The 21,378-nt window shown below is 42.2% G+C and overlaps 1 protein-coding gene across 6 annotated transcripts in view; it reads left to right on the top strand.

Annotated features, from left to right (window-relative positions):
- The window catches only part of CABIN1 (calcineurin binding protein 1), a 1,968,820-nt gene that overhangs the window by 181,883 nt on the left and 1,765,559 nt on the right, over positions 1–21,378 (top strand). For all 6 annotated transcript variants that reach the window (XM_069619890.1, XM_069619888.1, XM_069619891.1 and 3 more), the window contains exon 8: positions 10,688–10,837. In XM_069619890.1, coding sequence (XP_069475991.1) covers positions 10,688–10,837 — 150 coding nt within the window. The remainder of the gene's footprint in view (positions 1–10,687; positions 10,838–21,378) is intronic.

Raw genomic sequence — 21,378 nt, 5'->3', positions numbered from 1 at the left:
TTAAGTGAAATTGTTAGCAAGTGACTTGTAACTGAACATTAAAAGCTATTGTGAGTAGATCTCATTCATAGTTCACAATGAAAGCTGCCACAATTAACAGAAAACTGCCAGCTACAAGGCCACAAGCTTTCCAGGCACGAATCATAGTCATACTGTCTTAAAACAATAATGGTGATGCTGTCATTTGGAAGAAATGTAAATGGGAGAAAAGATGGGAAAGAGGCGTAGTCCGTTAAAGAGAAAGTGGAGAAAAAATGACAAAACAAAATTAGAACACAGTCAACATTCAGTACAGTAGAGAGTAAGTTTTGTCAAACACTGTTTTTTGTCAAATGACTGAACGATTCTGAAACTTACTATTTTATCTGAATCCTAATAGTGTCAGGCTGAATGCGAGCAATGTTGTCAAAGTAAGGGCAAATCCTGTATGTATGAAAGGAAATTACTATGCGATTTGTGTGTGACCATCCTAGTCTAGTTGTTGCTATAACAATAAACTAAAATACAAATTGTAACGTTCCTTTCATCCATAAGGCTGCAAAACGTTCTCAGAGTCGATATCCATCACTTTTGGCACACCTTTGTAACACACATAATACAAATGCCTGATATATCTTAAATCCCAGATTATTAGTGTATTCACTTCAACAGGGCTGCTTCCAAGAAACACTGATCTAAGCTGGTTACAGTCGGTGCATTCACGAGCTCTGAATAAAAGAAACATGTTTTGTATTTACGTGTGGCAGAAATGAATCGACCTTTGTGGCAAACATAGTACAGATGCATAATGTATCTGAAGTCCCAGATTGTAAAGGTACTCACATCAAAAGGGCTGCTTCCGATAGGCACTGATATGAGATGGTTAAAATTGATCCCTTTCGCGACCTCCAAATAAATAAATATAAAACACATTTTTGTATTTACGTGTGGCTAGAAATTAATCCGTCTTTGTATTGTATTGTATTTTGTTATTTATATAGCGCTCTTCCCCACTTGTGTGGCCTCAATGGCAAACATAGTACGGAGGCATGATGAATCTAAAGTCTCAGATTATAAATGTACTCCCATCAAAAGGGCTAGGTCCCATAAACACTGATATGAGATGTTTAAAGTCGGTCGATTATTCGACCTCTAAATAAAGGAACCATTTTTGTATTTAGTAGCGATGGTAAAACACACAAATATGAAGTCGCCCCACGATCACATTTTTTACCTAGGAGCTCAGTGGGAAACACACCAAACAACAAGGAAAGCGGAGAACCCTTGGAACATTTATATAATTTGATACATGTATTCTGTATGGTATTAAACGCCAGTCCAATAAATGTGATGCTCACTGACGTGAGCCAATTTTACATGATTTATTTATTTCATGATCATAATTTTTTGAACTGTGCGACATAATACAAAGTTAATACAAAATTTAACATGGCCATATGTTTAAATATGTGCACACAAAAAAAATACACATCATAGGAAATACTGGGGATATTAATATAAAAATCAAGGGTACACCCCTAGTACCTATCAAACCATTCACCAGTCATACAAACTCAAACATTCTACCATGTGCTCACCTCAGTCACACCACAAACAACATCCAAGATAAAGTGCACGTGCATTACAGATTGTAAACCTATAAAATGCTGGTAATAAGTTCCCAGCTAGCGCCATCCTTTTTTCCTCTGTACACCACTACTCTGTAACACGTGGCATTACAGGAAGTTGAGACCTACATGCAACATAGCTTGCCACGATCAATATTTAGAACGATCACAGACAAATAAGTCAATTTTAAACTGCCAACTCTAGTTTTGGCCAACGGTGTGGGTAGTTTTCTTTTAAACACCCAGCCTTCTTCAGGGCAAACAAGAACGTTGTGCTGGTGGATGACACACTAATATCACATGAATAGTGAATTCAGCTGCATAATGCAAAAAGACAAAAGAAAAATGCAATCACTTAAATGTGTCAAAAATAAATGTGCTCCACATCACGCTCTGCTACAAAACTTTTCACAGGATTCTAACGTGTGCATAGCATTCTTAGCATCTGACAGGTGTTCGGCAAAGCAAACTCCCCTCCACTCCCTCCTCAAAGCACCACAAGTAATGTCAGTAAAGACCAATCGCACCATGCTAGGTAATCTGAAATGACATATGGCCACGATAGTAATTGTCTGTGCCACAAATATACACAAGCAAAAAATATGCGTTGAAAGGGAACTTTCCATTTTAGTTTCATATTCACCTCGCCTAATATTTACCAAAACGTTGCAATACATTTGGACATCCTTTAAACCACCACGGTTTTGCAGATCCTGGAAAAAAGACAGTCTTTCAACCTCTAAATGTAACAAATGACTAGAACTAGATCTATAACTACATTCGATCCCTGTAGTCTTTACTAAAGGCAGGAGTTTACTCTGCCGACTGTAAACCGCTGCATGCAGCTCTCGCTGCATGAAAGACACCATCTTGGTTTGCTATTCATTTTATAAATGAGTGGTGATGTCATTGTGTCGATACATGTGACGTCACCATCATGGGCGGCACGTCAAAGGAAATGCTACTTACTGTATGTTGTGTATAGAGATACCCATGTTCATAGGCACTATACTGAGTGTTCGAAAGTATTGCGTCAACCCTTAATGAACATATGCAAAGTCCATTGTCCTGATATTGTTATTGGATAGCATAATTCTAAATGGATTTTATTCAACAAAGGTAATAACTGTAAAAACTATATAAAATATAAATAGGGCACGCAAATGTTAACAGTCGCACAGTTACTAAAAAGATGTTGTTGGCAACAAAGGAAATAAAGGAAATTCTATGTTTTTGTTGTTTTCCGTAGTGTTGCCTGTTTTCGGATATGTGCAGCGTAAAATTAAGGGCAAGCTCCTTGTATGTAAGTCAGTCCCAATTTTAAATCAATGACAACCACTTAAACTCTGACAGAATATCTGAAGTTATTATACATATTATTTATAAGGTGGCTGTTTCTCAGGTGGTCTTATACATATGACATGATTATGAATGCCACGTACAGCAATGTGATGTACCCCTACCAATTTGCATTCTATTGAAGTATGCAATGGCTACATTAAAGCTTAGAGGTAGAGAGGTACCATTGTTATAAAAACACTTCAAGTTCGCTGTCGGTGTTAAGGCCCCAGGTTGTGCTTCTCAGTTGGCAAATGTATCTCGCTTCCTTCTCAAGGTTTTCTCTGTCACCTCCTCTGATGGACGCTTTCACATGGTCAGTGGCAGGGAACCTCACTTCTTTCTTGTTTGACGTCCCATGATACTCATTTGAATGTTGGGCCAATGGGAATCTCATGTCTGAGTTGCTCCGGGTATTTAGATGCTCTCTAATTCGTATTCTCAATTCTCTAATCGTACTTCCTACGTAATATCAGTTGCATACCCCTATAACAATGTAAACAACAGACTTGCTACGATGATACAGGGATTGTTTCACATGAATTTCAGGTGAATTGCAGGTAGTCAAATTATGAGTATTATCATTTGCATTAGGGCACATTGTACAAGTGCCACATTTATAGAAACCCTGAGACAGGTTGAGCCGATATAACCCAATTACTAACTGATGTGATAGGTTCCATAAAGCTTGGACATAGTTTGTTGCATGTTGTGGGTGTCTTTTTAAACACTATAGTATAGTAAGTTTGTCTCCAACATATGATTTGAGGCAGTCATTTATTTGGAGGAGGTGCCAGTGTTTTCTTAGAATGTTATATATTTGTGAACTGTTATCGCTGTACTGAGTGAAAAATCTGATTTTATCCTGTTATGTTTCATCCGCTTGTGTTCCTTCTTTCTCTCTCGGTTTGATTTTAGCTATTTTGTATGCATCATTCAGATCTCTGTCAGCATAGACTCTTTGTTTGACTGTTTTGGTAACTATTTTGATCTCCGCCCCAGAAATTTCGGTTTTGCTGCATTTACGTCTGGCTGTTATAAGGTCCCTAACTGGAATATTCCGTTGCCAATAAAGTTGAATGGACCTCAGTTGCTTTTCGATATGTCAGCGTGTGCATAGATTATCGGCCTTAGTTCAATCTTAAAAGGCAATTTCATTATTACTCATATGTCCAACCAGTTCAAGCCCAAATGTGTTCATATTGAGGTATTCTTACAAATTCAGCTGGGGTTCCACTGGGGCCAGAAAGAAATGATCGATAGATCAATGCCATTCATATACATGTTTAAAGAGCCTGTCATGTTGTGAGCCTTGTGTTTGTTCATAAATGGGCCATAAAAAGGTTAAAAAGTGATGGGGCGTATACAGGCCTACAGATAAGGTGCATACCAGGCCTTTGTATGCATGAAAATCTATTAAATACGATGGCTTTATTATTTTCCTGTGTACATTTACACATAAGTTTAGAGAGAGGGCAATGCAAAGGTCAGGTTACTTGACACAAACCAGAACGCTTCTTTTGATTTTTATCTACATGGATGTAATTGCAAGCCATGGATAAAAGCCTCTGAAACAGAATGTATTTCTCTGAAGCTTTTCAAAAAAAAAGAAACTGCTCACTGTGATTAAAGGAATGGTTTATTTCCGTTCAGCTTCTGCTGTGTTGATGTTCATGGAGCAAACAGAAGCACTTTGCCTATTTATTTTCCTAGCATTTTAGGATTGTATAACTTAATAAGATGGAAAACTAAGTTGCAATCGAGAATTAACATTTTGGAACAAATTATGCTTTTCTTTCCAGTGAAAGAAAACTTGTATTTCACAATTGTATTTTTCAGAGTTCCTGTGCTGTGTACATAATCATGCAAAGGCAGATCATTTTTACACTTCTAATTTAAATTACACTGTAATTATAAAAACAGTGTGTAAAATGATGACTATGCACAGTCTAGTTTACATCCATTCAACCTTGCAGTCAATGAGCTACATTACTATAAATGATCAATGGCAGCATATTATTTTCGCAAGGGTGAGTGATTGTCATTACACCAATCACAAGTGTTCTAGCCTCTCAAATCTTCAAGACTACAATTAAAACGTCAAAAACCTGACTCTCCAGGAAGTGCAAGCGCTGTTCAAAAATAAACAAATAAGTTACATTTGTAATTGAAATAGAAACTCAGCAAAACCGGTCCCTGTGATAATCCTGATAGGTATTTCACTTTATGTAGTGCTTCATACATGGTTAGTCCAACATCTAGGCACTGTGATTATTATACCTCAGTAGATACTCAGTTAACCGACCTCTGAAGGATGTTAGTCAATAAGATAGTTCAGCCGGTTTAGCACTCAATGCTGCGACCTGTGCGTTATCTGTAGGTTGCAGGTTCGAATCCCGACAGGCCAACTCAGCCTTTCATCCTTTCGAGGTCGATACAGGAGTACTGACTTTGGTTTGGTGATAATTGTGATAAATATGTTCTATGTACAGCGATTTGCCAAAAGCACTATATAAATAACCATTTGACCATGAGATTAGATATAGAATTTGCATGGAGTCCATGCCTCTTTGAATTTGCATGGAGTCCATGCCTCTTTGCACTGTTGCATCATAACATTGGCATACCATTAGGTAGTAATAATGAGGACTTTCATTAAACATCAAAAGACAATCATGCTATCGAACTTCAAAACACACAATACAATTCATGTTTGCTTTACTTTGTAATGGGCTATGTTTTTGTGTTTTCATATTTAAATATATACAGGAGAGATCACATGGCCAGACCTCAGAGAAATAATGAAAGGTGTATTCTGTCACAATGCAGAAAGCTGCCGCATAGTAATGATTTCCATACAGTTTTTGCACATGTCGGCTGGATGTCGTCTACATTTTACTCCCTTGCAAAGGAGAAAAGTCATGTTTACTCTCTTTAAATCACATTTACTCTCAAAGTTTAAAAATGGGGAGTACAATACTCCCACCTCCAAAATCTTAACTGGAGCACTGGGCGTATACGGCTCCCATAGCCACCCCTTTTAATTGTTGGTAATATTCACTGTGAAACACAAACATATTGTTTTTAATGGTGAAGACAAATAGTTATTTAATGGCATTCAGGTGTAGATAGTATGTTGCTATAGTTACACAAAATGATAATCTAATGCTTTCATGGCCAGTCGTTGTCATTTGACGTTCACATAGCTTTAAAATCAAAATTAGCCAAATTAAAGTTCTTCTGCCATGATATGTCACTCATGTGTTGAGTCCCTAGTATAGGATTGCAGTTAAAGTACCATGGGCTGTAGGTATTGGCCAATATGCTTAGCTGGCTCCTTCAGTAATCCAACCCATGCCACCAAGTATGGGTCTGACTTCTGGTAAGTGTTGAAATGGTTCATGGATCTTGGGTAGAAAATATATTGTAGGTAATGTTGGTGCTTCTTGATATAGAAAGGCCCTGTATTCATCTAATAAGATGCCCTTGTGGTGCCTTTAACACAGTGACATCACACGCATCGACGCAATGACATCGCCGCTCATACATAAAATGAACGGCAAGAGAAGATGGCGTCTTTCACGCCAAGCGGGAGATGCGTGCAGCTGTTTACAGCAAGGCAGAGAAATCCCTCTTACTACGGGGATCAAATATAATTATAGTTCTAGTTCTAGTCATGTTACATTTAGCTAACATGCCACCATCAAAACTAAATACAAAAATGTTTCCTTTTATTTAGAGGTCACGAAATGGACCAACTTTAACCATCTCTTATCAGTGTTTATGGGAAGCAGCCCTTTTGATGCAAGTACATTTATAATCTGGGACTTAACATACATTAGGTACCCTTGCTATGTTTGCCACCAAGGTGGATTCAGTTCTAGCCACATGTAAATACAAATATTTTCTTTTATTCAGTTATTTAGAGGTAGTAATATGGATCAGTTTTAACCATCTCATATCAGTGCCCATGGCAACCAGCCCTTTTGATGGGAGTACATTAACAATCTGGGACTCTAGCTACATCAGGCATCTTTACTAGGTTTGCCACAAGGGTGGATCCTCTCTAGCCACACGTTAATACAAACATTTTTTCTTTTATTCAGAGGTCATGAATGGACCGACTTCAACCACCTTAGTAGTGTTTCTGGGAACCAGCCCTTTTGAACTGAGTTCACCGCTAATCTGGGACTTTAGATATAGCAGGCATTTGTATTATGTTTGTTACAAAGGTGTACCAAAAGTGATGGATATCTAACCTGAGAAACATTTTGGGCCTAATGAATGAAATGAAAGTTACAAATTGGATTTTAGTTTATTGTTATAGCAGCATCTAGACTATGATGGTCACACACAATCGCATAGTAATTTCCTTTTATACATAAAGGATTTGGCCTTACTTTGACAACATTGCTCGCATTAATCCTGACACTGTTAGGATTCTGATAACAAAATAGTATGTTTCAGAATCTATCAGCCATTTGACAAGAAATGGTGTTTGACGCCACTTGCTTACACTCTGCTGTACATAAATAGACTTACATAAATAGACTGAATGTTGACTATGTTCTAATTTTGTTTTGTCATTTATTTCTTCCCTTCCCCCTCAACGAACTACTGTCTCTTTCTCATCTTTTCTCCCATTTACTTTTCTTTCAAATGACAGCATCACCATTATTGTTTTGAGACAGTATGACTATGATTTGTGCCTTGAAAAGGCCAAGATGGACAAAGCTCATGGCCATGTAGGTGTCCGTTTTCTTTGTTTGTGGCAGCTTTCATTGTGAACTTGATAGACTCTCAATAGCATTTGATGTTCACTTTCACCTAAGAAGTCTTTAGTGTCTATGTAAACTGAAGTCATGTTGACTAGTTTATGATGCTAATAAACTTGGTGAAATATAATTAAGGCAATATAGTTTTGAATATGGAGCACCTGTCCAGGGGTGATTTTCTTCATATTTACAAGTGGTTAGTAATTCAGGAAAACTTGTTGCAGAGAGTGTATTCCAGTGGCCAAGTGAAAGTAATGGGAGGTGAGGGAGAGGAGCAGATGTTGTGCAGTAAATATGGGGCTAGATCAGGTAGGAGATCCTGGAGAATGGGAGTGTCTGTTACGCTCACCTGGTATCCACGGGGACGCCACCCAGCTGTGGGGACTCTGGTATCCTTCTCAGCGGCTCCCAGGTATGATCAGCGGAGAGGTTCTGCCTGGAATACAGGTGGGCAATGTTCAAGACTGGGCAACTGGGGTAAGAGCCTCCCAACACCCCGTATGCCTGCAGCCCCTCCCCGGACCTTTCCTCACCTTGTTATGGGTTTTGGCATGCTCTCCGTCCTGCCTTCTTGGCAGGGGCGCGTTGTCCTTTGTGGGCAAATGCGATCTAGTTACTTCACTGATGCCGGCCCGTTTGAGTCTTTCAGGTAGGTCTTATTACTGTTATACTTGTATGCCTTTCTGTGGTTGAAGCAATGTCTTTTCTCTTTCCTTAGGTGCGCGGAAGTTCGCTGTGAACGTTGGCTGAGTTGGGACTCGCCGGTAGGTGATGGTGCTTCGAGAGCGCCTTGATGCGGTAAGTAGGCGCTATGTGCAGCGCAATGATTCCTTGCCTTTGCTAACCTGTTGTCTTTTGTTTCCGTAGATTGCGGTGCTCACCCGGAGCAAGAAGTCCCAAGGCGATGCTGGTCGATGGGCGACTCGTGAGGTAAGCTTCTGGCACTATTGTAAAATGTCTAATGTCCTGTTTCTCTCTTTTTTGCAGATCCGTCGGTCCGGGAGGTTTGCTGATCCTTGGATGCTGTTTGCAGGAGCGAGGGCAGCTAGCAATCGAATCACAGGTAAGCTGCTGCTTTTAACAATGTCCTTTTGTTTTTCACATGCTGTTCTTCCGAGGTTCGCAGGTGCAGCTGAATACGATGAGTCACGTTGCAGGATTGCAAAGTAACGCAAAGCGTGTCCTTCAAGTCGGGTGTGGTTTAAATAGCTTCAGAAAAGTAATCCAGGTAAAGTAGTTCCTAGGCTACCACACCCAAAGCTGTATACGGCATAGCTTGGTTCCAGCGGAACCAAGCTATGTGGTTGCCTCCATGTTGGCTGGCACTGGAAATAAAGCAGTCCCAAAACAAGTCTTTACGAAGTATGAGCCTGTCGCCAACAGCGCCAGGACTGGCCCCAAGAGGGCTTCAGCAAAGGATGCCTGAGTTTGTTTGAGACCCGATCCAAGGCCCCTCCTGGCCCATGGGGTGGCCAGGGTTTTTTTTTATATAGGTTGTGACAGTGTCATGTTTGAGGGGTGTGGGTGCAGATGGGAAGGAGTGAGATGGGGAGGAAGGAGAGCGAGGAAGACGTTAGACTGACTTGAGGCTGAAGGCTATTAGAGAAAAGAAGTAGAAGTGTGTGTAGAAGGAGGAATGGAGTGAAGCCAAGGTGCATGATGTAGGGTTGAAGAAATAGGCCAGTGAAGACCATGAAGAAAGGGTGCAGTCGGAGAGAGAATAGTGGTTGAAAAGAAAGGGAAGGGGGTAGATGGTTGGCTGAGAAGATGCAGGTGTAACTTCTGAGTTGGGCTAGAATCCGACAATTGGTAGCCAAAAGACAGTTAACAGTCCCAAGCAGGAATATGTCTTGGTGAGGATACAGAAACCCCTCAGTGAATGACTAGTTAATGGGTGTAAGGATTTCTATTTGTGAAACATGAGTCTGTGAAAGGTTGAGCGAACCGAAGACCTGGCTTGAGCAGGGGTTCAGGCTGTAGGCCCCTTTCAGCCCTAAAGGCCCAACCAGGTATTTTCTCTTGGCCATTGGCTGCTGGATCCCCCAGAGGGAACTGAATAGAAGAGGCAGTGTGCCACATGACCCTCTGGGAGCCAATCAGGGTGCTCCAGTCAGCTTCCAGATTTGTAGGGACGGTCCTAGGTGTTGCAGGTCCAGGGAGCATTATTTTGCTGGTAGGACACTCAGATGGCGCACAGGGCCCTCTGGCAAAGCAGGATATGATTACCAGTATGATTACTTGGCTATGAATTGCATTATTGTTTCTTACCTACACTGCAGATGGATTCTCTATTGTGTAAACATCCCCTTCTTAAATGTTACAGTTGATGTGTTCCTTTTTACCACTATGTACCACTGCTTAGTTTTGCTTCTACTGCTCAGCCACACCTGCTGTTTGGGGTGTCAGGAGGATTTGACAGCTCTGTTACATTGTTGTGGGTAGGCCTTTCTTATACCCTGAATACAGGGCTGATGAAAACCCTCCTGAAAGTAAAAGGAACCTACTACATGTTGTGTTGATGTGACAAGCTGAAGTTCTGTCCACTGATAAATGAATGAAATACACATTTACTTGCAGTTCCAACATACATTTGCTGAACTTCAGAGAATCCAATCGTGTTACATTTGCATGCTCACAATGAGGTCTCTGGCCCCTTAGAAACTCTTCTATTAAGTGCCTGTATATTCCTGTCCACTATGTTGAAGCTGTTTAATATACCCCTTTTGCTGACGTTTCAGTTTTAATAGTGAACTGCTCTGTTCTTCTTCAGACATCATCAAATAAAGGATCCAATTGAATGCCACAATTCTGAGCTAGCAACATTTTGGGAAAACAATTGGAATCCTTTGTTTCACAAAGTGCATTATTTCATCTGATTGCCCATATCTTCTTTTTATCAGTCACTTTGGCTATAGTATTGTCTCTCTGCTGTGTCTCCTTATGTCTCAATTTTCTCCCCTCTTCCAGTGACATGTCGATCCATGAGGTGGACGTGGTTGCAGATGAGGCCCAAGCAATCGTTGAGGAAGCACTTGAACTGAGAAGGAAGCGCAAGGTTCTCACCACACGAGAAAAAGTGCCGGATTTGAAACTAGCACAGCCTGTTCCTTTCTTCACGTACGTTTCGCTGGGGTTTGCTTCAAGAGGTTGTAACAACTGTTGTATTTAACACTTTGTATTCGTGGGAAACCTATTCCAAATAAGTTATTTAATTTAGATTCAGACTTCACTTCAGCATTGTGCAGAGCTCTTGCTGCTGCTATTCAGAACATTCTGACCACACTCTCCAGAATGTCTGTTGTTCTTATCTGAACTGCATTCTGTAGGCAATAACTTCACGCGGAAGATCTTTTGCCAGTTGCCTTTTATCTTTCTATGATGGGATAACAGTTTTCTTGTTGGCTGGTGACCGTTCCGCACTGCCATGAAAGTTATTTTGTTGGATGGATAATTTCTCAACACTGATTGGGATGGGAATAATTGTGCCAGGAGCATATCTACTATTCTTAGTCGATCTAGTAAAAAGAAATGAGTTTTCTCGTCCTGTAGACCAGAACTCCAGACAACATATGAGATTTGCGTTTTTCTTCAAGGGTAGATCATATTGTGCTAGTGGATGAGTTGGGAACTAGGGTGTTCGGTATCACCAGTAGTTAAGGTGGAATTTATTTTGTCAGACAGTTGATATCTCTGAGATAATATAAAAGTGATATAGATGACTTTTAGGATAGGGACTCCTTAATACTATTGTTGAAGAGGATGTAGTAGCTTTGTAGGGTGGGCAATAGCTTTACTATGTATTGTGAATAGAGAAGCAGGACATAAACCTGTGATTCCATGCACAGCTTATTAACTAGACCACTGATTCCACATGCTCAGTCTTTCATCTTCACTCTATGTACAGTTCTGACCAGAAGCACAGAACATTAATATTTAAACCTTTGTTTTCGTCCCACTGTATTTTATCCTCTTAGTTATTGCTTACTATCTAGCTTGATAGAAGTTCTCTGTGCTTTTTAAAGGTAGAGGATCGTTCACTGTTTCCATGTGATACAGTTTGGTTTTGCACAGGCAGAGGCCCTTCTGATATGTTTGACCCATGGTGTGCTTTGTAACCTGAAAGCACACATCTATTTTGTGACATTGTCAGGTTGTACCTGTAAACAATACAACCGTTCCTCGATAGGTTTGTGATGCTGTTTGTTGATGAAGACCAGTGGCTTTTGGTCCAAAAGATTGCTCATTGTATATCAGGCAGTCTTAAACGTTTCCATCAGAACTAGGAAAACTGAAGACCTAATGTAACTATGACATACTCTGAAAACAATAATGTTAATAGTTCAGAGGGATATGGTTTAATGTCGATTTAGGCCAGCACTGAATGCATGTGGTATTGTGTCCAATGAGGGCGGTATGTGGCGGCTAGGTTCTTGGGAACAGGAGCCTCCAACAATCAGTACACAATTGGTGAGGGAGTTTCACGCTCACTGTTTTCCTAATTTCTTTGTTTTTTATTTTTTCCTTCAGCAGTGGAGTCAGTAAAACATTTTTCAGGTCGTTTTTCTTCTGGCTTCCTCCGTGCAGTGTTCAGATCCTTCTGAACTTCCAGATGTATTTTTTCCATATGTTTTTAAATGCTACATGGGAATAAAATGTCCTACTCGAGGAGTGCCAGCAAAGCAATGAAGATAGGCACCTTTTTGTGGGTCTAATGTTTGTAGTCTCATGATACTAGCTCCTGTTACAGCTACAGGCCCTTCACATACAGATCCATGAGCCATGAACATTTCTTTCTCTCTGGAGAATTAATTTGAAGAAACTTCTAAAAGTACGATGAGCAGGCCTTTAAAACCTCCCCCATTACAGATAAGGACTGTGCCTGCGACTTCTAAAAAAGCGCAACAGTCGATGTAGTCCCATGCTGTACTGGAAGGTTCTGCTGATGTGCTGTGGAGAAAAGCTATAAACCAGCCAAGTTGACTACTTCTGCTTCTCAGGCCTTGTCCTCCGATTATATACCAGCTTCAATGTTCCCATTGTCCGAGGTGCCAGGGAAATTAGCATAGACTACTACAATGTGTGTGAAACCTGAGGGTATTCACCCCAGCAAACCTCGAGAGTCCCTTATTCAGGTGGCCAAGAAAAGACAGACCCTCTCTTATCCGGACCAGGAAGGCAGACGAGTAGAGAAAAATCACCTGGCTAGGAGAGCCCCGAATTTTTGCTCAGGAGAATGCCCAAAGGGAGACGCAGTATGTTATCAGGGAAGAAGTCAAGAAGAGTGATATCCCAGAGTCCTTTATGGGCTGTGCTACATCTGTCCCCCTTCCTCCCATAAAATCTCTTACCCAAATCCACCGCCCCCTCTGTATATAACCAATCCCCTAAGATCTCAAACCCACTTGCGTCCAAGGATCATCTACCCCAGAATCCCTGTTTTCCTTTATCCCACCCAAACAACCTCAGATATTCCTTACCATGTTCCTCTGGTTATTTGGTCCTGAACACCCAGTTTTTCCGGACAAACACTATGGTTTCCACAATCCACTCCATTAATTTCACGATCCCAGTTACTCCGGTTTGCTTCACACACCCTATCAGTCCCGTCCCTCTGATTATCATTTTTTGAATCCCTGATCGAATGTAGCCAAGAACTACAATTTCCACAAACCCTCCTGCTTATTTCATAAACCGTACAAAATCCACCCTTCCGAGATCCCCCACAATCCCTAATCGTAGGGTTATGACTCCATGTAACACCTCTTTCCCTTCCGACCCTGTAGGAAGTTTGGAAAGTCTACCGTCCTCTTTTTCCGACACAAACACCTTTGCATAACGGACTTGCAATAAGACTGTTTACTGTTTCCGGACATGTCCTGACACGAGGGTCAGACAAGGTCCGGCAATTGACTCAAATCACACGCACCTGGCGGCTCTTCCTTTTCCCCACAGGGATAAAAGGTGGAGCAAGAGAGCGCAGTACGAGCAAGACGAGCAATGCAGACACATGATGAGACCGCAAATTAGGTGCATGAGTTCAAGAGAAGGAGAAAGGCGGCAGGAATCAAGATGGTGGCGAGGAGAGAAGTGACAAAAAGAGAAGTGACCTTGCCCTTTTCATCCCAGGCCCGCGGAACAATAGCACAAGTGTCTTGCAGCAGATGTCAACGGTACATGGGGCAAGCCAACAGCGATAAGCAGGAGGAGAGAAGCTCCCGAACCATGGTACCAGCCTTGTCTCCAGAGAAGCCGAAAGCCAAGCGGTTCACTATGAACTATGAAAGAACTGCAAAAGTGTTAAGGGGAGACCACTTGCAGAGGAAACGGGCACCACGTGGGTGCCAACTCAAGAAACTCTGGTCCTTCCACATCTGAGCAAAACTACAGAAACCTAGAGGCCATAGGAGGGCCAGCGAAATCCTCTGCATAGTCCACAAGGCTCTCTGGGGCCTGGGACTGCACTACCTCCAACACTCTCTTCCTAAACATCTTCCTTCTCGAGCTCTCTGCTCATCCACCTCCAACTCTCCGAGGGTCAATCGCTTTTCCAAGCAGAGAGTTGGGGGTCAAATCTTTCTTCTGCCGGGGCCTCCCTCTGGAACTGCCTCCCTGCCTCTCTCAAACTTGAGCAGAACCACCACTGGTTCTAGAAGCAACTCAAGACCTTTATCTTCACTTCTGTTTTCTCTCTTCCTCTCCCATGCTGATGACTCGTCTGGTCCACGCACTGGTCACCTGGCCACCCTTCTGAACTTGGGACCAGGTCGCTGCATGTACAGGTGCACCTCGCACTGCCTCTTGGCTCCCCCAGCACTTGTGGTCTCTAATCTGTAACCCTACAGTCCCCTCTCTGCACTTATGAGCCACCCATTGGCTGCACTTTCTATTACCTGCACTGAGCCACCCGCTGGCTTCGCTTTTTGATTACCTGCACTTCTCCCCATCCACTTCCCTGCACTTGCGCGATCTGAATGACACAAGGTCTAGTAACATTGTTGTTTTGTCCTCCCTCTGTTTCCCCCTTCCTTGTCTTGTTGCGCCTTGACACACCTGTGTACAGGCGCGTTATAAATGCCATATCATATCATATAACCCACCTTCAAGCATGTCAATGGTTTTGGCAAATCCTTCCCAGTCTGCTCAACCAAGCTTTGGAACTCATCACCTTGAGAGTTGAAGCAAACTTGGTCAACTTTTGTCGACAACTGAAAACATACCTATTTGAGTAACTCTTGGCAATCATTGCTGTGCTGTCCTGACTTTTTCTTCTTTGTATTGTGTTTTTGTTTCCCCTGTGCCCCGATGCCTGCAGGCTCTATACAAATAAATAAATACAAATAAATAAAATATTCGAGGGAGGATCACCAGGGTGGAGGGATATTTGGGAGTGGGGAGAGGACGTCTTTTGGTGAGACATGGTATCCCCTTTCCCTTGTCAAAGTGAACCCTCTGTTCCTCATGACTTTATGGGCTATTGCCAATCTTTGTCCCTTTCTTCCACCCAAAGTGTCCCTCAGATGGTTTACCTTAATACTGAGACGAGGAGGAAACAACCGGGAGTTGTGCACACTTCCATTCATGCAAACCTCCCTAAACACCTCTTTGGTACTGAGATAAGGAAGAGGGCTTTGGAGGAGTTCACTTGTAATGGCTAGACATGTCCAGTTAATAGGTTTCACCATGGTCGGCAGCTATAGGATTCACACCTGCAGGTATTTAACAAGTCAGAGGTGTATAAGAATGGTAACTGCCCAGCACAGGGGGAAGAGATTGCCTGGAGAGAGGGACGTGCCTTGGAAAAGCGGAGCGGGCTGCAGAGGAGCAGGCTGAAGAGAATCTGTACCAGGCAGGAGGGAAAGCAACACTGGGGCCAGGGCTGGCCATGAGAGAGTTGAAGCTCCTGCCATCCTCCCTTCCCAGTGTCCACAGCAGGAGCTGTGGGGCGCCAACGCCTCCCGACCGCCTCAGGTCTCCGTGGGCATGAGAAGGCCTCTCAGTAGCTTCTGCTGGGGAAGAGCTGAGATACGCCCTGCAGAGTTCCAGGACTGCGAGTGCTGGTCGCTGTGGCTCCTGCGAAAGGAAGGCGACACAAAGCAGAGAGGCCTGAAGGATCTGCTGCAGCTACCAGTGAGTGTAAAGGAGGGAACACTTGTACCGGGGCACAACAGGGACTGGGAACAAGCGTGTATAAGTGCTGACCATGGACATCTGAGAACTCTTATGAATACTGGGGAAGACCAGAACAAGTATATTTGAATACTGAAGGAGCTGTAAGCTATTGCAAGCATATTGGAAAGTTGAAACAAGTAACATTGAATAACGAAGTGAATGAGAGACATTAAGAGAATATTTCAATATCGTGTGATACAAAATCCAAGTGATGCAAGCAAAGTGCTAAAAAGGGGAAATAACATGGAATAAGATGTGTGAACCACAAGTGGTGGCAGAGTCAAAGGACTGTAAAGAAAGATCTGAAACGAGAAACCATGTGTTGAACCCAAAGAACTACAGGCTAAGAGAGAAAACCATGTATTGGCACAAATCAGAAGAATACGTAAAGCCTAACAAAGTGCATAGGGGAACCGGTTGCGTGACCTGTAATGGGTGGATCGTGTGGTCCGACCACTGCGCCTAGACCAAGTGACCCCTACTTGGAAAGCAAATGTAAAGAAACCTGTGTTTTTGCAACAATGGTTGAACTGAATTATCGAAATAAAGAAACAGAGAAATGTACGTGAACAATTGGAAAACCTGGATTACAAAAGATTTAAACTGCTATAGTTTTGAAAGCTGGAAGATGTGAACTCTTGGGGAAGGGAACCCCGAGGCCTTTTTTGAAACAGTTTTGAACTTGGGGAAGCTGAATAAGCCGGGAGCTGGAAGAAGCTTTCAACTTTATTTTGAACACTATTTCTTTTGCTGCAGCCATCCCCACACATTGTATACATTTAGTTATAGGTTTTGGACACAGACACTTGATTTGAACTTACTGACAGACCATCCTTAGGTGGGATTTCCCTACCTAAAGAAAACTTAGTATAGGGCAAGTTAGGCCTTACTCCAGCCTGTCACTTAAATAGAATAAAGCTTTTTTATTCGAAAGTTGAATCTGTTGTCTGTGTCTTAATTTGTGATGCCTTCACAGCCAACACATACGATGTGGTGGTGCAATCTAAAGAACGTCAGTTGAGATAAGCAATTGGACTCATTAAACAAGAGCTGCGGGTCCCAGAGTCTTCCAAAGTCATTCAAATGAAACATCTAAAACAACAATATGGTAACTGGTTGAAGACTTTTCATTTTCAGCTTCACCTTAATGATGGTCGAGAAATGTTACAGATTGCTAATAAATGTAGTCCTTGTATCTTCTGGAAGTAATTTAACAATGCTTCTGCGATAAAGGGAGCACATCAATTTGACATAGATATATGATTTCAGAAGCAAACTGGCAAACATTTCAAGTCGGAGTACGATTGTGCAAGGAGTATTGTAATTTCTTTTAAGCAAGGCCTTCTTGGACAGTGGAATAGATCTTTTAGCAGGTGGGACATAGAAGCACTTCATAAATTCTAGAACGTCTCTGGGCAGTCGGGTCAGGGGGTCTACCAAATTTGTTTTTGAATAATAACCCCAGTATGTGGGCCAACATTCTGTATAACCTGTTCTCCTCCATAGCTCTAAGAGGAATCTTTGCTGATTCCTGGGGAGCTAGCTATATCGTTCCAAATTATAAAAAAGGCGACTTAAATAATCCAGGCAGCTACTGGCCTATCACTCTCCTCAACGCTTTCTCAAAATCTTTTCAGGATTGTTATTACAAGATCTCAATACATGGGAGAGGACACTCCCTACACATCCTCCCTACACTTAATTCACTACCAGACAACCAGGACCCTGAAACTCTAGTGAATGAGTACAACAAAATGATGTCCTCCGCATTGGATTTATTGCACCACTTAAAATGAGACAAAGCAAACCCAAAGCCCACCTCAATTCGTGGTACACCTCCCACCTGAAAACACTTCGCAGCAAAAAAAAAGGCAATGTGAAGTTGCATGGAAACTACAACCTTCGGAAGAAAATAAAAGCATGCTAAGGGGTATATCTATCCTCTATAAAAAAAGGAAATACTGTCGGCTAAACGGGAAACCTACAACACTAGAATAGCCCAAGCCAACTCTAGTATGAAGGAACTCTTCATCATCTTAAAGGAAATAGAATCTCCTATCCCAGTGCCAGACAACTGTGTCAAAGACAAACTATGGTGCACTAATATTCAGCAAGCCTTGGCTAACAAAGTGACTACACTCCAATCCAAAAAAATCCTCACTTAGTCTGGATACCATGCCCAAAATAACTACCACCCCTCCTAAAAATAACATTGACACTCCTCGTTTCAAGTTCTCTAAAGTATTCATTATTGAGACTGAAAAAATCATACCGTCACTCAAACCATCAAATTGCCAGGGAGACCAATGCCCAGCCCAATTGATAAAGGACGCAGCCAGAGACATGGCTCCCTTCATCTCAAAACTTATCAACGCCTCATTCGCAACAGGGTCTATACCAAGTAACCTAAAAGAATCCTGGGTTCTCCCACTGCTTAAAAAACAGACCCTAGACCCAGCCATACCCACGAATTACCGCCCAATCACCACTGTGCCATTCCTCCCAAAAATCATAGATAAAGTGGCGTACTCACGAATACAGAAACACCTAGAAACCAACCACCTGCTAGGAGTACGGCAGTCTTGCTTCCGTCCTCAGCACGGGACCGAAACAGCCCTTTTAGACCTAAAGGCACAAATCGACGCGCTAAGGGATCACGGGAAACCAGCCTTACTCCTCCTCCTGGACCTATCAGCTGCATTCGACCTCATCGACCACAAGGTCCTTTGTAGGCATCTGGACCTGGCTGCGCACTTCTCTGAAGAAGCTACAGCATGGATCCAGTCCTTCCTCAATAATAGGACCATGAGAGTCTTCTCCTCAGCGGCAGCAGACTCCATCCCCATTACATGCGGCGTGCCCCAAGGATCTTGTGTTTCTCCCACACTCTACAACATCTTCATGAAGCCCCTTTTCGATTATCTGGACCTTCTTGGTATCACCTACACTAATTATGTAGATGATACTCAGATTCTCCTGCCACTTACGCTTACCCTCAATAACCCTGCCTCTATATACCTGATTGATAGATTCCATAGACAGTCCTCCCTGAGACCCACTAGATCTGCCTACAAAGACTGCCTCTCTGTCCCCAACTTCAAACGTGCCACCATAGGGGGCAATAGCTTCCCAGTGAAAGCAGCCAAACTATGGAACTCCCTACCTCCCAATCTCAGAGTGGACTTGCCCTACCAGAACTTCCGATCCAAGGTTGTCGCATGGCTGAAAACGTAGGACGTCACTAACTCTGCCCACTGATAGGCCCACTTTCATGCTATCAGCAACGTACACACAATGTAACCACGTGTGGCCACTTGTCTATAGGTTTATAATATCTCTGTACTTCATTGTTGAAATGTATATATTATTGTTGTACCCTACTATTACTCTGTATATTCTATGACCTGTAACCAAGCTTCGCAAATTCTTGTAAAGGCTGCGCCCTGATACCCCTGGGTATGCTCGCGCATATAAATAATAAAACAAACAAACAAAACTTACTGGTGATTATGACAAGTATTTGGCCTTGGTGAACAGGGTGTACCTCATCATCCAGGCATGGATGGCTACTCACGGTCTATGCCTGAATGACGACAAAACTGAAATCCTTATCCTTGGCACACCCTCTACCCTAAAAAAAACTGGGCCCTAACTATTCCTCTTTTAACATTGATAACAATCAAATCACCTCCGCTCACGCGGTCAAAACTCTGGGTTTCTATTTGGACTCCACCCTATCTTTCAACAAGCAGGTCAATGCGATGGCCTCCGCCACCGCTTACACCTGCAAATTGATAAGAGCAGGCAAACCCTTCCTATCCAACAATAGCTGCATCACACTTGCTAGAGCTCTCGTTTTATCGAAGTTGGACTATTGCAACTCGCTCTACATTGGGGCCAATAAGGAAGTTATCAAAAGAATTCAAATTTTACATAACATAGCACTTAGAGCAGCATTAGGTATTCCCAGAAGAGCCCACATCACTGAATTTAGAAGAGCCAATAACTGGCTTTCAACTTATGAGAAAATCCAGCTAAAAGTAGCCTCCCTTGTTTACAAATGTCTAAACAATGCCGCACCTCGCTACCTTTCTACGAGATTCACGAGAATAAATCCTACAAGACTCACCAGGTCCTCAAACACTAACAACATCTCAACACCCAGATTTAAGGTGTCCAGAGTTGGTGGCTGTAGCTTCCAGGCCAAAGCAGCTCAACTTTGGAACTCCCTACCATCCACCTTGCAGACAGATCAACCATACCCCACTTTCCGACACAACCTTACAAGGTGGATCAAAGACGTGGATAAACAATAGACTACCAACTGCCCTGACCTATTCCGCATGCCCTTCCACTGTTTGCATGTTTGCACACACCTACCTCTCAGCACTTACCGCCTGAGTAGGACTCTAAATACTTGTACCATTATTTCCTTGCCTTTGTATATACTTTTTGTCCTCATATTTGCCCCGTGATTCTATAACTAAGCTGTAAGTTGTAACTAAGCTGTAATTTGGCATATGCAATGCGCCCGGTTACCCCTGGGTCTGGTGCGCAATACAAGTAATAAAACAAACAAACAAACTGGGTAGACTGGTGAAACATCAGACTGGATTCGGGAAAGACTGGCACCTCGTTAAATGGATTATTAAGTCAACTACTGAGGCAAAAGGCTCGCACAAAAGATCATTGACCATTGTACATGGTCTGTATCAATTAACCAAGTGCTTTCAACTGAGCCGCTCTTTTTGCACAAATTAGAAAAATATGGTTCAAAGACTGTAAATATACCATGACCCCGTTAATAAAATTCTATATGGGCAAAGTAACAGGCTTGATGGAATGTTTTGGAAGAAATTAGGCCTCCCAGCCTCGCTCCTATTTGTTATGTTAATGTTAATTAAGGCATGAACTTGGCCTTTTGGCATGGAAATAATACTCCGATTTAGCTAAGCTAAGACTCTATTGGAAGATTCTAGATCCTCTGATGGATTGCCTATTTATCAATTTGAATGCTGAACTGCAAAACAAATGATGTTATCCTTTAAAAGGTCAGGCGTGCAATGAATTACTTGATTATATTTATATCAATAAGGATCACTTCACACCCCGACAAGGGTTTATAGGAAATAAAAAATTGGAATATGGTGTCTGGTTAAGGATTGGATCTCCCAATACAAAAACCATGTATAATATGCCAACCTACATTGTCGGTTGAACTAGCTGCCGAATCTTTAAGGAAGTTCCTAGACCCAAGATATAGTTATTCGAAGTTGTTGAGAGAATGAAAAGTGACCATCTACCTCTAACCTTGAAATTCCTAACTGCCTTAAATCTAGCATAGGGCTAGCCTAGGGCCAGCCTAGGGCCAGGGCCAGACAGACAAACTCTGAACTCCCCTTAAAATATAAACCCTTGGTGCTCACATAAAAAAGGAGTTCACTCATGATAAATGGGTGGCCCTCCAAGCAACTCCCCAAGCAGGGCAC

The sequence above is a fragment of the Ambystoma mexicanum genome, chromosome 10 (assembly GCF_040938575.1).
Source record: "Ambystoma mexicanum isolate Mex_15411 chromosome 10, UKY_AmexF1_1, whole genome shotgun sequence".
NCBI lineage: Eukaryota > Metazoa > Chordata > Amphibia > Caudata > Ambystomatidae > Ambystoma > Ambystoma mexicanum.
This window is presented reverse-complemented; position numbering and strand designations above follow the sequence as displayed.